General features: G+C 41.1%; 1 protein-coding gene across 1 annotated transcript; it reads right to left on the reverse strand.

The window, feature by feature from the left end:
- Positions 1–4,017: 4,017 nt before the first annotated feature.
- On the reverse strand, positions 4,018–15,479 carry LOC116510281 (phospholipase A2-like). Its single transcript, XM_032219772.1, has 4 exons — positions 15,440–15,479; positions 7,043–7,208; positions 5,844–5,950; positions 4,018–4,169 (listed from the first exon to the last, which is right to left on the reverse strand). The coding sequence occupies exons 1-4, from the start codon at positions 15,477–15,479 to the stop codon at positions 4,018–4,020; spliced, it is 465 nt and encodes a 154-aa protein (XP_032075663.1).
- Between the last annotated feature and the right edge of the window lie 1,370 nt (positions 15,480–16,849).

Below are 16,849 nucleotides of genomic sequence, written 5' to 3' on the forward strand. Positions count from 1 at the left end.
TTGTGCACCCAAGCCACAAATGGAAAAAAATACTTGTATTGGAGAATTAAATGCTAAAATCACCTGTGCCAAGACCATTTTTTCCTATTCACTTATAAAATCATCCAACCATAATAGTGTTAATATAATAACACTAGTGAAGACAGATATTATTTGTCCTCAGTGATGGCTGGGTGAAGCTAGAAAATAAATTACTAGTGGGGGAAAAGGCTCAAAGCGGCATCTTAAATAATCTTAAATGTCTGGAAAGGATGGGACTCTAAAACAAATGGAGTTCATTAAGCAGGATTACCCATGGTTTAACTGTGGTTTATTGACTAAATAACAGCCGATTAAAGCATATTGCAGAGTTTAGAAATCCGCAATGACTGGATTTATAGAAATGTGGTAGCATCTTCTGGCTAGGAGTTTATCCAGGCATGTTAACATCCTTTTGTCAAATGAGCTGCACTTCTGCAAATCCTGATGAGCTCTTTAGAGGAGTTTGCAGCCTGCTGTGAAGGCATTTGTATTCAAGATCTTTTCATGTTATTCTGTATTTAGTCCCCAAAGAAAATAACTCTAAAAATATGCTGCATATTAAAAATAATTTTGAATGGTTTCTTTTGATACTGCAACTGTTTTTATTCCATTTTTAAAATGTGCCAATAAAATATTAGCAAAAGTTTTGAAGCAGAATAGAGGACCAATACAAAGACTCAAAATGCAATCAGATTGACATAGATTTAGTTCATGAATAACATGCATTTTGACGTATTTCCATTTATAATTGCAGGAGAATAACCAAGGATTAGTGTTTTAATTTCACAACTCAAATACGTTACTGCAATACATATTATCAGTGTGAGCTGTAGGCATTATACTTTAATTAGTGCATGATTAATCTGTTCAATAAATTACCATAATCTGTGCTGATGGTCACTAACTTGGATGGCTTTAAAAGGAAATTGGAGAACAAGTCTTTTAAGACCTATTAGTCTTGAAGAGTCAGTACTACTCTACAACCAAGGCAGCCCACTTTAGTATATCAGGTGCAAGTGGACAGTTGGAGAGAGGTGCATTTCATGTTCTTCTTAACATCCCAGGTGCTAAAATGCTTTTGGTTGGCCACTGCAAGAAACAAAATGCTGAACTGAAAAGACCCTCAACCTGATCAAAATTATTACATTCTTAACCAGAAGTCTTAGATCATAGTGGTACATGAATGGATAAAAGAATAGACAGACAGGCAGGCAGACATGCCTGTGACAATTCATGGGTAAATGCTTTGGGTATTTCTAGATAGGCTTTGAATTGCTTTATTTGTAGAAATTGAATTTGTCTCTGACTCTAACCACAGAGAGAAGAAAGGCAAACTTGCTGCCCAAAGTCTTTTGACTGGGATTGACTCCTACATCTGGAAGAATTTTCAATTGATTTATATTATTTGTCACTATTTTCACTTTATTGCTCATTTACTTTCTTCTTTTTCTTTCCCCTTCAGCATAATTTGGAGCAATGGACTAAAGAATAATATCAGCTATGACAAGAATTGCATAGTTACTCAATAAAAACAAAACTATTGTTGTTCATGTATTTTATTTTTAAAAAATAGAATAAAATGTTTTAGCATCATTTTAGATCATATGCCTTTTAAGAAAAATATAAAGTTTATTGATAAAATGAGTGTATCAAAAAGTTTACAATTTTAGATTAATTTTAACCAATGGCTTACTTGTCAGTTACTTGTCAGTATGGACAATGGCCTTCTAGTCAATATAAGTTAATGATTTTATTACAGACTTTGAACAACTGAGATTGGGAAACCAAGAAATTGGTTTCAGGGGAAAGGGACAGAAGAAGGAGGAAGGAATAAGAACTGCACCCATAATACTTCTCTTCAGAGTATCCTCTTCTGCCATTGCATTTCTGACTACACTGGCAATCAGCACATTTTTTATGAATGGATGTTCAATTCTGTCCTATGCGGGTTACTATTTATACATTGTATAGGCAAATGGAGTAAAGATTGGAAAGAGGAGAATAAAACTATCTGATGCATAAAACGTGCAAATATTTTTCTAATTAAAGAATGCACTTAGAAACTTGCAACAGATAGATTAGAACTAAATATCAATACATACTTTGTGTCATATATCCTGTTTTCCCCAAAATAAGACCTCCCCGGATAATAAGCCCAATCGGGCTTTTGAGCACATGCGCTAAAATAAGCCCTCCCCTGAAAGTAAGCCCTCCAGCAAAATATTGCAATACAGCAGCAGCCATGAGGTGACCACACTCGCCGCCTCCTGCACCTCAAAAATGACCTCCCCAAAAATAAGGCCAAGTGCTTATTTTTTTGGGGGGGGTGTCAAAATAAAATAAGACCCTGTCTTATTTTAGGGGAAACACAATATTGATAGCTGGGGACTAGGATATTTTACCAAGGTAAACTAAAAAAATGGGAGAAAACCTGTATGAAACAGCAATGATTGCAATGATCAACAGCAACCTCATTTCTGCATAAAGGGGAAGAAGCTTGGGCATGATAGTCAAGCAGTGGCACCCATAGAAACCACACTGACATTAAAATGGTGATATATATGATGTGGTCATGCAAATGCTGTCAAAAACATCAGTTTAAAATAGTAATGACAGTTTATTAAGGGCATAAAATAACAAAAAAAAGTGACACAGTGTTAGGTTGAAAGAAAGAAAATAGGCCATGTGGTAACAAATTATAATTGGATAAAGCCAGTGTGAGAAAGCAAATATGCATGAAAGAAAGATTTATGTACTTATTTACATCTTGCCTTATTTATTTTTATAAATAACTGAAGGTGGCGAACATATCTCTTCTCACTTTTCCTAATTTCACAGTAAAGATTTTAGTTAAGTACATAGAAAATAAAAATGGATCGTAGTGTCATTCTATTTAGGTACTGGCTTTACCTAGAATTTCTATGGGGTTAGATTCCTGCCTGTATATTGGAAGTTGGCGGTTTAGAATCCAGCTTTTCCCTCCCCTGCCTGCTGTCCAGCCGGCTGCTATTCCGAGGAAAAATTCAAAAGAGAAAAAAGTTGGTCAACTAACCACACCAAACTTTTCTCTATAAATCTATTATGGATATTTTCGGACATGACAGGATCCTAAGAACATCAATGGTCACAGTGCCCAATGCAGCCATACACACAAAATGGACTCTTTACAAAAGTTTTTTTTTAATCCATTAATGCACACAGTCATATGGACATTGCTGGATGTAGGCTACTGAAGGGCTGAACTGACATCAGTGTTTGTCATTCATATGGGTTAACAGGACCACAAAAACTTAAAAGAATCTATAATGGCAAACATACCTAACAGTTGTAGAAATGAATGTTTTGGATCAGCATCTCCCTGCTTATGTTTGTGACAGATACTTTGGTGAAAATTATCATTCCTGATCATGTGATTAGGTTGGCTAGGGATCTGTAGTTAAAAAGATTGTGAAGGTGCCACATTGCACCTGGCTATTTTGTCATCCTCCTGTAGATCTGTTTAGTTTCTAGTGAGCCTTCTTAAATTTACTGTACGAAACCATATCCCAGGGAAAATGAATCGTTCACTAGCAAGAGAGAACTTTTCTCCTATTTTTGCACTGAAGTTACATGACAATCCCAATTCTTCTTTTTTCTTGCACTGTACTGATTTCCATTGCTGTTTTATATTGTTTTCTCACTTAACTTTTTTTTAAAAAAGAAGATTTGATATTTGTATAAAATATTATTTTTCTAAACAGAATGGAATCATATGGTGAATATATATTTTATCATGTTAGCTTCTTAAACTGGTAGATGCACTTTAGTAACACAAATGTTCATATGCACATTTTCTAAACCTACAGCATATATTTCTAAATAAATAATTCTGCAATAGTGGAGCCCCTCTGTATCTGGTTGATGGCTTATAGCCTTCAGGTTGAAAAACGTGCAAATAAACATCCTAATATTAAAAAAAAAACTCAACAGTTTTAAATTGTTTATTATAAAAATCTATTAATGCCAATAGCTACATGAAGGATATATTTGACCACAAAGAAAATTTGGCCAGAAGATGTAGCGCTTATTGAATGGGGCAAATCTCCAACACCAAGCTGCTTCTCTGTCGCACTGGCAAATTATGCTTTGACATCTGTCTAGAACAGCATCTGAAAAAAAGGAATGAAGAAGATACTACTGCTGGTTATGATGAAGTAGAGCACAAAAACAAAATAGTCCTGCTTATCTATGAAACTGGAATTTATTAAGATATATATGGTAATATTAAAAGATAAAGGATTGTTCTGTTTGAAACTTTTTTGAACACCTTAAAATGGTTAAAATGAAATTTATACTGCTTGAAGGCCATTTTTAGACATTAAAAAAAAATTCATGATTGGGAATTAAAGCATTGTCTGGGTTTAACAAATGTGCATTAACCCACTATATTTTACAATTGTATAATATGTATTTATCAATTTATATGTTAAAACAACGCCTATGTCACAAACATCCTCTTTTAAAACAAACATTTTTCTAGGCCCTTCTGTGAAAAGTCAGCTTGCAATTTAAGAATCAAGAGAGTCATTCTGAGAGCAGTGTCTCAGCACAGGTGACTCTCCAAAAATCTAAACTTCTTAGTAATATAACATATGAAAAAGAAGACACCTCTTTCATTAAATAGGCAAAGGATTCCTAATCCTTGCTGCTCTTCTAAACTCTGAGGTAAAAAAAATCTGTAATTTTTAAGAAATCCACAGTCATGGTACTGTTACAAATAATGGTACAGTGGTTAGAATGCAGTATTGCAACTAAATCTGCCCACAGCTAGGAGTTCAATCCTGACCAGCTCAAAGTTGACTCAGCCTTCCATCCTCCTGTGGTCAGTAAAATGAGGACGCAGATTGTTAGGGGCACTTTGCTGATACTATAAACAGCTCAAGGAGTGCTGTAAAGCACTATGGAGTAGTCAATAACTCTAAGTGCTATTGCTATTGCTGTTATGGTGGTTGATGATCAAGAGCTGCCCTTTATATTGAGAAGAGCCAGGGTTTTGTAGAGTTTTCAGGACTGGTTTGTTTTTTTTAAAAGTTCTGTTCAGTCTATTTTGACGTGTACCCTATAATTTTATTATGTCATCAACCTCGAAGAAACAACACTGCATCACTATTTTTAGCCATCACAGTCAAGTGGTGGCTACAATGAATGGCCTGCATCCCTAAAAACACCGGATTTTGTCCACCTGTGTGTTATGAATTGCAACGTATAAAATCTATAGCAATTTAACACTGTTTATAAATTTTACATATTAAGATTTCTTTCCAAAACTTTACCCTTCCATCTTCAAACTAACCACAGACCTTGGAAAACTGACAATATGCTACAAACAGCTTGAGTAAAAGTACATGGCATTAAGCACAAGACAGTATATATCTGTATTCAATATTCAATATAGCCATTTTTCCCACCACTAGTCTCCACAAAAAGATTGTAACTGCTTTAAAGACATACGTATGAACTTTCTAATTAATTAAAATATCCAACATCAAAATCGATACCCTTTCACAATCACTTTTAACCCAGAGAAACATTTAATTCAATTACTATTACACTGTGTTTTATAAGCTGAATCCTCAGGCAGCTATGAGGAATTGTGTTAGTATTAAAGTTGTTTAAAACAAAGTCTGCTTAGAACAGTGTTATGAATCTTCCAAGATCTCTGAGAAAACCAATAGGACCTTCTGAAATTAAAGTTGAATATTTCATTTCCAGAACAACTGTATGTTCTTGTGCGTCTCTGAGATCAGATAAAAAATAATAATGACATTCAGGTTGTACCTTACCGCATATCACAGTATTGTCCTGACAAGTCCACTTATATCTTTCTGTTATGGGGTTACAGCCTTGTCGTTGTGCAAAGTCATAACAGCAGTCATGTCTATAGCAGCACCTTTCAGCAACAGAGACTCATTAATATCATTGATGTGAGCCTTGAACATCAAGTAGTATGTGCGGCACTGTGAAACTCTATCTCTAGTGTTACAGGGCTCTGGTACGTGCAAAATTCATAAGCCCTGTCAAGTACTTCCATGAAGCTCATTACAGTCTGGATATTTTAAATAACCACTTCTCTGAAGTTTCTTAGGAAAACATAGCAATGGTGGTTCAATTTTCACAAATACATATTGTGTATATGTGTAGGGTGAAAACATAATAATTCAAACTAAATACCTTTCTAGTTACACTGCAACAAGAGATCACATGGACATGGTCATATCTTTTCTCTATTGCCTTCTCTATTTAGTAACATTATGATATCACCCAACATAATAAAGGACAGGGTTTGTACTAATCATATCATGTTACTGTTCTGAGTACTCACAATTATTTTGTTACAATACAATACAATACAATAGCAGAGTTGGAAGGGACTTGGAGGTCTTCTAGTCCAACCACCTGCCTAGGCAGGAAACCCTATACCATTTCAGACAGGTAGCTATCCAACATCGTCTTAAAGACTTGCAGTGTTGGGACATTCATAACTTCTGGAGGCAAGTTGTTCCACTGATTAATTGTTCTAACTGTCAGGAAATTTCTCCTCAGTTCTAAGTTGCTTCTCTCCTTGATTAGTTTCCACCTATTGCTTCTTGTTCTACCCTCAGGTGCCTTGGAAAATAGTTTGACTCCCTCTTCTTTATGGCAACCCCGAGATATTGGAACACTGCTATCATGTCTCCCCTAGTCCTTCTTTCTCTTAAACTAGACATACCCAGTTCCTGCAACCGTTCTTCATATGTTTTAGTCTCCAGTCCCCTAATCGTCTTTGTTGCTCTTCTCTGCACTCTTCCTAGAGTCTCCACATCTTTTCTACATCGCGGTGACCATCGTGGTGTTACTTGCTCTCCTTTTTCTTATTACATTATACTATTATTTTTCCATATGTTCTTGTCTCAAAGTAAATGTATTAGACAGAGTGGGATTAATTCAGTTGAAGAATGTAATGGAAATATGAACTTAATAGAGAAAGAAATGGCGTACGTACCAATCTGTTGCATCCTTGGGCCAACCTCTTCCTCCTGGACCACAATAGCACCCATAACCTACATAGGCCAAAGAAAATCGGCTTGTACCGCATTTTAGGGCTCCGTATAATTCAATGAGTCCTCTTTTAGTCACAAAATGGTTTTTGCCAAGAACACCATTCCATACTGCAAAGGCAGAAATTAAGATTTTACTGCATTTGAGTAGGTCCGTACAATAATTGCTCTATCTCTTTTTACACAATCTGCTTCTGCAATTATACAAACATTATATCTGTGTTTGGCTGGAGTGTTGGGTAGCTGTTAGAAAGTAGAGGAAGTTTAATTAAACTTTGGGTTGCTGTACCCCTCAATATTGCTCAAGGCTTCAAGCAAGCCTGCATGCAGAAAGTTGCATAGCAACATTACTATTTTGGAGGAACCAACTTCTTATTTTCCATGCAATAGCTTTCAAAGAACTCCCTTCCTGCACTAGATGGTGAAAGATGAACAGGGTTGAAGGCATTCCTTATAGGCAATATAAATATATTGTTTATCTCAGTACATTTGCTATGAACTATGTGTATTAATTTTAGTCTGCACAGGTGTCAAGAAATATGAAAATTAAAACCATGTTGGGAGTGCAGCAAGTGAATGGGAAACACAACAAAGTAGAATGGGCAAGTTTTCAACCTACTGATTTGAATATAATTATTTGCCATTTATGTTGGGCACATTTTCAAGACAAAAAAGAAACTCCAAACTGAAGAATTGTTTTAAAATTCATTTGCTTTTTTTCTCCCAGGATATTACTTGACTATCAAATATGCATGCCTGAAAATATCATATTCTCTTTTTATTACACAGTATTCAACCTTAACTATATTTGTTGTAAGAAGAAAATTAAAAACTTAGTAGAGATTGCAACCTCTGAGTCATAACAGGCAAGCATACGCTTAAATAGAAACGGTCTACTGCTACTTCAAATATATAAATATTAAAGCATGTTTGTGTCTGTGTGTGTGTGTATGTGTCTGCTGCAGAATTCCTCAAGACACAGAGAAAACACTTCTATCTCATTGATAGAAAAATACATGTGTTTGTGATTCTATACACACCCATACAGTGTATGGGTGTGTATAGAATCTCAGAGCCTAGAAAAAAATAGAAGGTTTTTTCAATAGAAGTTTATTAAACGAATTTTATCAACATTAAGATAAGCAAAGTGATAAATTATTAGTAATGAATTCAATCTGTGAATATTTACAGATTGAAAATCATAGCTTTTGACCCTCAAAAAATTAAAAGAAACTAAGTGTCAGCTTCTGCTTTGCTGCTGCTTCAGCTGCCATGAAACGGGAGGGGGGGGCGTGTGTGTGGGAGGGTTTTAATTGATGTGCTGGAGGTCTGCTGCAGGAATGTTCTAGGATGTTCCAGTCGTTGGGGTTTACGCATGCGTACGTGTTTCCCGCCTGCATCAACGGCCTTCACATTCCATCTTGGCCTGTCTTTTTGAAGTTATCTCACACCTGACATTTGAAGGACTTATGATTGGACTGGAGCTTTGATCCTAAGGGGGGGAACGGGCTTTGCTATATATCAATTGCTTTCGCGCCATATTATTCAGATCTTGCTTCACTACTGCTCGCTTACCATTTATAATTAGTAAAAGTACTTTGGATTTCCAACCCATGGAGTCTCTTGGTCTTCTTTCCTAATTATGGAATGGAGTGGGGCGTGACAAGAAGCAAGATCTCTGAATAATATCCCTTTCCAGGAGATTTACGTCTACCGAGAAGGGACATGATGTCTTCTCCGACCAGAGAAGAGGAAGGCGCCGTTGGAGGGACGGATTCCAGTGAACTGGGACCTCCCGACCTTTCTTTACACCAGCCCAGCCCGTCTGACCGACCTCTGCACGAAGATTTATTTCAACTACAAATTTCCAATCAGCCTGAGCCTTCCCCCCTACCCCGTTGGTCAACTTCAGTGGGGCAAAGAGAAATAGAGACAAGCTGGAATGCTGGACTCACCCAGAGACCACCTCAACAAACTTCGCTGGAGCCAGGGGCCGTGAGGAAACCTCAGGCGGGTGATTTCCCTGACTATTGGAGCCAAAGAGGCGATGAAGCTGAATGGAGAAATTATCAACACCAGGGCCCCGTGAGAAAACCACAGCGGAGTGAGTTACCTGATTATTGGGGTCAAATATTTTTGGAGGACAGGAGGGGGGAGGAGGAAAAAGACTGGAGAAGTTGGCAACGTCACCCACGCCAGGATTCTCCCCCACCCCCCCCTCGGCCTGTATCACCCCCTGCGGCTAGAGGTTTTGCTGATCAAAGGGGACCTCCCCTCCAGGCCCCCCCTCGACGACATCGGATGGCTAAAATTCCTCCCTTGCCTGTGCGTTTTAATGGTGCTTCAGCCACCCTTCCCTCCTTTCTTATGCAAGTCTTTAACTACATGGAAATATATGGGCGGGACTTTGAATCTGACACTTTAAGGGTCAGAATGGTTCTTTTATCTTTGGATGGTGACGCGGCTACGTGGTCAACTGCTTTGCATATGTCTGGTTCTCCCCTCTTGGGGAATTTCAACCGTTTTATGGCGGCTTTCCGCCAACGTTTTGATGACCCGTTAACTGAGAAGCGGAACAAATTAAAGTTTTTAACCTTTGACCAAGACGATAGACCGGTCGCCCAATACATCCAGGAATTTCAATGTCTGTCTCAGTACATGAGAGGCTGGGGGGAGGATGCACTTCTGGACAGATTTGCTGAAGGCTTAAACGCTGACATTTATCAACAATGTGTCAATCGTAACCTGCCGAGGCGTTTAATCACTTGGTTTGAACATGCTGCTGACGCTGAGCTTGACTTAATTCGTCTGCGTTATGCCACTGAAGAAAGAAGGAAGCGAAAAGAAAGAGCTGCCAAGTCCCTCCCCCCTCCTACTACTCAAGCGCTTTCCAAACGCCGAGGCGACGCGAGGGAGCCCCCTTCTGGCTCCTCCAGACCTTTAACATGTTTTCGCTGTGGGAAGCTTGGGCATACCGCCCCCCTCTGTCGGGCGAAATCACCCCTCTCTGCCCAACCCCCTCCCAGACGTGAGGAGAAACCTGCAAGAGGCTCTGAAAAGAAAAAGAGGGAAACGGCTTTCGCTAGGGAAACCAACCCCCCTCCTCTTCCCCAACCTTTGAAGGATGACGCGGATGCTAACTCCTCTTCTTCTGATGACTCAGATGACGACACTTCACCTCACTGGGTGAGTTCAAACAAGGGGCCCCTTCTACTCCCTATTGAATTAAAAGTTCCTCCTGAGGGGACACCTGCCACCCTCCTAGCATTACTGGATTCCGGCTGTTCCCGGTCCATGATCAACCCAGCCATGGTTGAGAAATTAGGCCTCAAATTGCGCACTTTGAAAACCCCTATTGTTTTTTGCCAGATAGACGGATCGGTTGCGGGGGGGGGCCCGCCCATTTTTTTACTGAGCCTTTGGAAATGAAAATGGGTACCCACACTGAATTAATCTCTTTTGTGGTCGCACCTGGCATGGACAGACCACTTATTTTGGGCATCCCGTGGCTCCGGAAGTGGAACCCTCACATAAATTGGCGGACAGGCCGCTTGCGTATTCGCTCCAAATTGCCTCCAGTGGGGGAGGGCTCTCCAAACCAACCTGACGTCACTAACGTTCCTGAAGTAGCTGCTAGGGGGCAGGAGAGGATTGCAGGAGAGGAGAAAATTCCGAAAGAATATTTGGATCTTAAGGAAGTCTTCAGCGAGCAATCTTCGGACATTCTGCCCCCCCCACAGGCCTACTGATTGCTCCATTGACATTTTGCCCGGGGTCAAACTCCCAAAACCCCGCATTTACTCCATGTCACCCAGGGAAATGGAGGAGATGCGTTCTTTCATTGACAAAAATTTGAAACGTGGTTTCATTGAACCGGCCCGACCCAAGGTGGCGGCCCCTGTGCTGTTTCGTGAGAAGAAAGATGGGTCTCTTCGTTTATGTTGTGACTTTAGGAACCTTAACGCCATATGTTCTCAAAACCTCTACCCACTCCCATTGATGAAGGACTTATTGGCGCAACTGGGGAAGGGCCGCATCTTCACAAAATTGGACCTGCGTGAAGCGTACTATAGGGTTCGCATTAAGGAGGGGGACGAATGGAAGACCGCCTTTAACTGCCCTCTTGGTTGTTTTCAGTTCCGGGTCATGCCTTTTGGCCTACAGGGGGCTCCTGCTGTATTCATGCAGTTTATTAATGAGATCCTGCACGATCATCTCTATAAGGGCGTTATCGTATATCTGGACGATATCCTCATTTATACCCGCTCTCACGACCACCACGTCAATCTGGTGCGCACTGTTTTGAAAAAACTCCGTGCAGCCAACTTGTATGCCAAATTGTCTAAGTGTGAGTTTCACCAAACTACTATTGACTATCTGGGCTACCGTATCTCCCCTCATGGAGTTGAAATGGACCCTGAGAAGGTAAAGGCCGTCACTGAATGGGACGCTCCCAAAACTCGTAAACAACTGCAACAATTTTTGGGTTTCGCTAATTTCTACCGTCAATTTATTCCCTCTTTTGCCGACATTGCTCTCCCTATTACTAATTTGCTCAAAACTAAAGGCGACCCGAAACCTAAACCCAGTAAGCCTTTGGACTGGACCATGGAATGCCAGGCGGCGTTCGAAAAGCTTAAACGCCTTTTTGCCGCTGAACCAGTTCTTAAACATCCTGACCTCAACCAACCCTTCGTTGTCCAAGCTGATGCCAGTGATGTCGCAGTTGGGGCTGTTCTGCTACAAGCCAATGACCAGGGTACCTTACAGCCTTGCGCGTACACCTCACGTAAACTCACTGACACGGAACGACGCTGGGCGGTCTGGGAGAAAGAGGCGTTTGCAGTTCGTTGGGCCCTCGCTACTTGGCGCCACTTCCTTGAAGGCTCTAAACACCCTTTTGAGGTGTGGACTGACCACAAAAATTTGGAGGCGTTGCGCACGCCTCGCCGTCTCTCCCCAAAGCAGATGCGTTGGGCCCAATATTTTAACCGTTTCAATTTCACTCTAAAGTATATCCCGGGTGGAAAGAATTTCATGGCCGATGCTTTGTCCCGGTTACCTCAGTATAATTGTTCCAAGCTGAGTATCGTCCAACCACTCTTGGCGGCTCCGGTGCTCACACGTCACCAGACCAAGGCCCAAAAGGACGTGCCTCACGACCTGCTTTCTGACCTCAAAGCAGCTCTCCCTCAAGACGACTGGTTCCTGAACCATCGGGACGAATGCACCATGAGAGACGATCTACCGTGGATTGGAGCTAAATTATACATCCCCGCTTCCTTACGTCTTGTGGTCCTTCGTCGCGCTCATGACTCCAGGATGGCGGGTCATTTTGGATTCGTGAAAACTTTGCACCTCGTGAAGAGACAATTCTGGTGGCCCTCTTTAAAAAAGGACATTGAACTTTATGTCTCCAGTTGCCCGGTTTGCGCTACCGCCAAAAAACCTCCGGGGAAACCACACGGACTTCTACAGTCCGTCGCCCGCCCCATTGCCCCGTGGAAGGAAATTTCAATGGACTTTATTGTGGACCTTCCCGAGAGCCAGGGGCACACGGTTATCTGGGTGGTTACTGATTTGTTCTCCAAGCAAGTTCACTTCGTGCCGTGCCACAAGATTCCTTCCGCCAAGGCCTTGGCTAAGCTCTTCCTTTCCCACATATACCGCTTGCATGGCGTTCCCGACCGTATTATCTCCGATCGTGGAGTCCAATTCACATCCAAGTTTTGGAAGGAGTTCCTCACGCGTATTGGCTCCGCCCAGGGCCTTAGCTCCGCCTACCATCCTCAGACTAATGGCGGCTGTGAACGTACTAATTCCGTCCTTGAACAATATTTACGTTGTTTCATCAATTATCAACAGGACGATTGGGTGGACTTGTTACCACACGCTGAGGTGGCCTATAACAATTCGGTTCACTCCAGCACTGGGTTCACCCCTTTCAGGGTCGTTTATGGCCATGATTTTGTTCCTATCCCCGAACTGCCTACGGCCCAGCCTCAGGTTCCTTCCGTGGCGGACTGGAGTGAACGTCTCAGTCGCCTTTGGCCCCTCACTCGTTCCACCTTGGACGCAGCCCACAAGGCTCATAAGAAGCAGGCTGATAGGAAACGCTCTCAGCCTTATGAGTACCACGTTGGTGATTTAGTGTATTTGTCCACGAAATTCTTGCATACCACACAAAAGTCTAAGAAATTGGGTCCCAAGTATGTTGGCCCTTTCCCGATTTTGAAAGTTATCAATCCTGTTTCGGTTCGTTTGCAATTGCCCAAACATCTTAACCGGATCCATCCGGTATTCCATATCAACCTCATCAAGCCAGTTCGGGTGTCTGACCTGCGGCCCGCAGATGACCCCCCGCCTGCTCCGTTGCTTGTTGATGGGGAACGTCATTTTGAAGTCCGGGACATTCTGGATTCCCGCAGGCGCCGCAATCGCATCCAATACCTTGTGGCTTGGAAACATTTCCCCCCCTCCCACACGGAATGGGTCGATAAGTCCCACGTTCGTGCTCCCCGCTTGCTTCGGAAATTTTATGCTGCTTATCCCGACAAGCCTTGACTTTTCTCCTTTCCCTCTCTTGTTTGTTTGTTGTTTGTCTGTTTTGTTCTGTGTTGTCTGTTTTGTTTGTTTTTTTCTTCCAGGCCTGACAGCCTTTTTCCGGGGGACGGCCGGATGTCAGCTTCTGCTTTGCTGCTGCTTCAGCTGCCATGAAACGGGAGGGGGGGGCGTGTGTATGGGAGGGTTTTAATTGATGTGCTGGAGGTCTGCTGCAGGAATGTTCTAGGATGTTCCAGTCGTTGGGGTTTACGCATGCGTACGTGTTTCCCGCCTGCATCAACGGCCTTCACATTCCATCTTGGCCTGTCTTTTTGAAGTTATCTCACACCTGACATTTGAAGGACTTATGATTGGACTGGAGCTTTGATCCTAAGGGGGGGAACGGGCTTTGCTATATATCAATTGCTTTCGCGCCATATTATTCAGATCTTGCTTCACTACTGCTCGCTTACCATTTATAATTAGTAAAAGTACTTTGGATTTCCAACCCATGGAGTCTCTTGGTCTTCTTTCCTAATTATGGAATGGAGTGGGGCGTGACACTAAGGGTGAATGTCATCTTTTTTTAAATTGATTCCTGCCACCCATCAGTTAAATTCAAAACCAAGTATCATTTCAAAATGGTTTCAGTCACATTTTATATTCTAAGTGTAGTTTCAAAATTGGCTATTGTGTCACAGTATTTATTCAGCAAGGCAGTTTTGCTGAAACCTTAGAAATTTAAGAATGCACATAAAGCTTTGTTTTCTTTGTGTTTTCATGTGACAACATGATGCCGCAAGTTTGACACCCCTGCCCTAGGGATCCCAACAACTGCCGATGCAGCTGTGTTCTGAGCCAGCTGAAGCTTCCAAATACTCTTCAAGGGTAGCCCCATGTAAAAGGCACTGTAGCAATCCATGTGTGAGATGACCAGGGCTTCAATGACTGAGTAGCCAAACTCCCAATTCAGGAAAGTGCAGTACACAAAGTTCTGCAATGGGTCTCTTAGCCACAACTGCCAGCTACTCATTGAGCAAGAGTCATGAGTCCAGGAGAACCCCCAATTGTCTGGGGGAGTACAACCTCATCCAGAACTAAAGATCTTAAAGTCCCAGAACTAGAAGCTCCTCATCTTACAGGGTTCATTAATCTGCATGCAAGTTCTACATTGTGAAACAATGCTTCTAATATCTGAAAGCAACTACTATCATTATTTAAATCAACATTTTTTTCTGCTGACATTTGTTTACTCCATTTCAGCCTACACATGAAATAACTTTTCTACAGAAATATCACTGTAGGAGGATGGAAAAATAGGTAAAGTGGTATTTAAAGCATCACAAACACATATACAAAAAAGTGGAAGAGCTATTCAACTATGAGAATTGTTATTTGCCCTTGTGCTGAATTATCTATTGAACTAGTTCCACCAAAGTGGTTTTAATTGTCTAATAAAATGTTTAGGTTTGACACCCACTTAACTGGAATATGTACAATCTTCAAGATACAAGTCTTTATCTCTGTTTGCCGGTTTTCACACAAATAAAACAAATGTACCTATTCCTTTATTATTTAAATGCTCAAACAAGTTTTTTATGACATCATTGTTTTCATGACTGAGGACACTATGAAAAAGTGTGCTATCCACATCTTTCTTGTTTCACTTGACTACAGCACTTTAAAGACTCATATAATACTACATCATCAACATTAAGTGGGGAAAACAGAAGGGGAAAAGGATCAGCATTTCTTTGAGGCCAGCATCTACCATCATTTAACATTTCATTTGCACTCACCTGCATGAAACAGCAGCAGTGTCACCAGCTGGCGTACCATGTGGAGATCGTATCACCTTACTGTGTCTGCACACCTACAGTCTGTTTAGATTCTTCCTGTAGTTCTGCTGTCCAACTGAGCCAAACGATGGGTGTGTATAAACAGTCTTACTGGATTGCTCCTTTATAGTCTACTCTCAGAACTAAAGGTATGAATCCATAAATTTCAAACACTTCCTTCTGAGCAAAACGAGATTGTTATTCAGAGGCTTGTGAAAGGACAGTTCTCTGATGCCAGGGCTTCTATTTGCAGATTGTTCCTTTCATCAAGTCTTGGTAAAAAAGAATTTGACTGAATTTGCTGGACAGGTCGAGATATTACACCCACAAAACTGGTGTTCTTTTCCTAAGCTTTTGTTTGCAGTCCCTAACTGACCTCACCATTTGTTTCACAGATCTTAGTATTAAAGATTTAGTTCTGGTAACTGGTATATTGGCAACATTTAAACTAAAGAACTATTAAAATAAAGATCCTTTGTCTTAATACTTGAGATTTTAGCAAGCTGTTTAAAATGAAAAACATGCAGTAGTTCAAAATCTGGCAATTTTAGATTTCCCAATATATCGGTGGCCCAACTTTGCCTAGGGACTCCTTGAAATGCCTGACTTTTATTTGGGACTGTCCTTCCTCCATGATAGTCATTTTGTGAAAGGACAAGCCCTCTTCCATGGCAGACATCATAAAGGTCCATATGATTGAATGTTCCAGTCTCATCTGTCCTGCAATGAAGCAGACAATGTATATCCCCATCTACTCATTGGCGCCAGCTATCTGTAATCCATGAACTTTAACATTCTTCAAATAGAATTATTATTTATTGTTTAAATAAGTCATTTAAAGGTACTAAATAAAGTAGAATTAATCTACTTGATTAATTTAATAGAAAGGAAAAATGCAGTTTTAAAACTGGTGATCTTTTCTGTCCTTGTTTAATAACCCTCACAGTGAGTCTTCGACAACTCGGCATGGCCAACTTGACACAGCCAACTTACCAATACCTCTACCAACTCAGTGCTGTCAAGTTGTCACAAGACAACTAAACTGTGCCAATTCATTGTGTAGACAACTCGTGGCAGATAGCCAGAGGGAGAGGCAGGCGGACAAGCAAGCAGGTGGGCAGAGTGCAGTGCGGTGGTGGTGACCAGGAACAAAGCATTTTCACACGCACCACTGCTGAAGGCTGTTTAGTGGCAGCGGTGTTTGGGATGTTTGGGTCAGCAGTGGTGGGAAGGACAGGTGGGAGCAGATGCAGGGCATATCTCATTTTCATACTACCGGAGAGATCAGTGCAGCAGCAGCAGCAAGGGGTGTGAAAATGATAGTCACCTGGCCCCTAACACCCACCCACCCACCCCCGAATGGCCCAAACA

The sequence above is a fragment of the Thamnophis elegans genome, chromosome 6, assembly GCF_009769535.1.
Source record: "Thamnophis elegans isolate rThaEle1 chromosome 6, rThaEle1.pri, whole genome shotgun sequence".
In the NCBI taxonomy this organism is placed as follows: domain Eukaryota; kingdom Metazoa; phylum Chordata; class Lepidosauria; order Squamata; family Colubridae; genus Thamnophis; species Thamnophis elegans.

What these genes read in the sequence shown, in the direction of transcription:
- LOC116510281 (XM_032219772.1), bottom strand. Translation starts at nt 15,479, where the DNA reads ATGGTACGCCAGCTGGTGACACTGCTGCTGTTTCATGCAG. An exon ending in ACTGCTGCTGTTTCATGCAG is followed by an intron (nt 7,209 to 15,439) that starts GTGAGTGCAAAT and finishes CTGCCTTTGCAG; the next exon opens with TATGGAATGGTGTTCTTGGC. An exon ending in GGACAATACTGTGATATGCG is followed by an intron (nt 4,170 to 5,843) that starts GTAAGGTACAAC and finishes CCTTTTTTTCAG; the next exon opens with ATGCTGTTCTAGACAGATGT.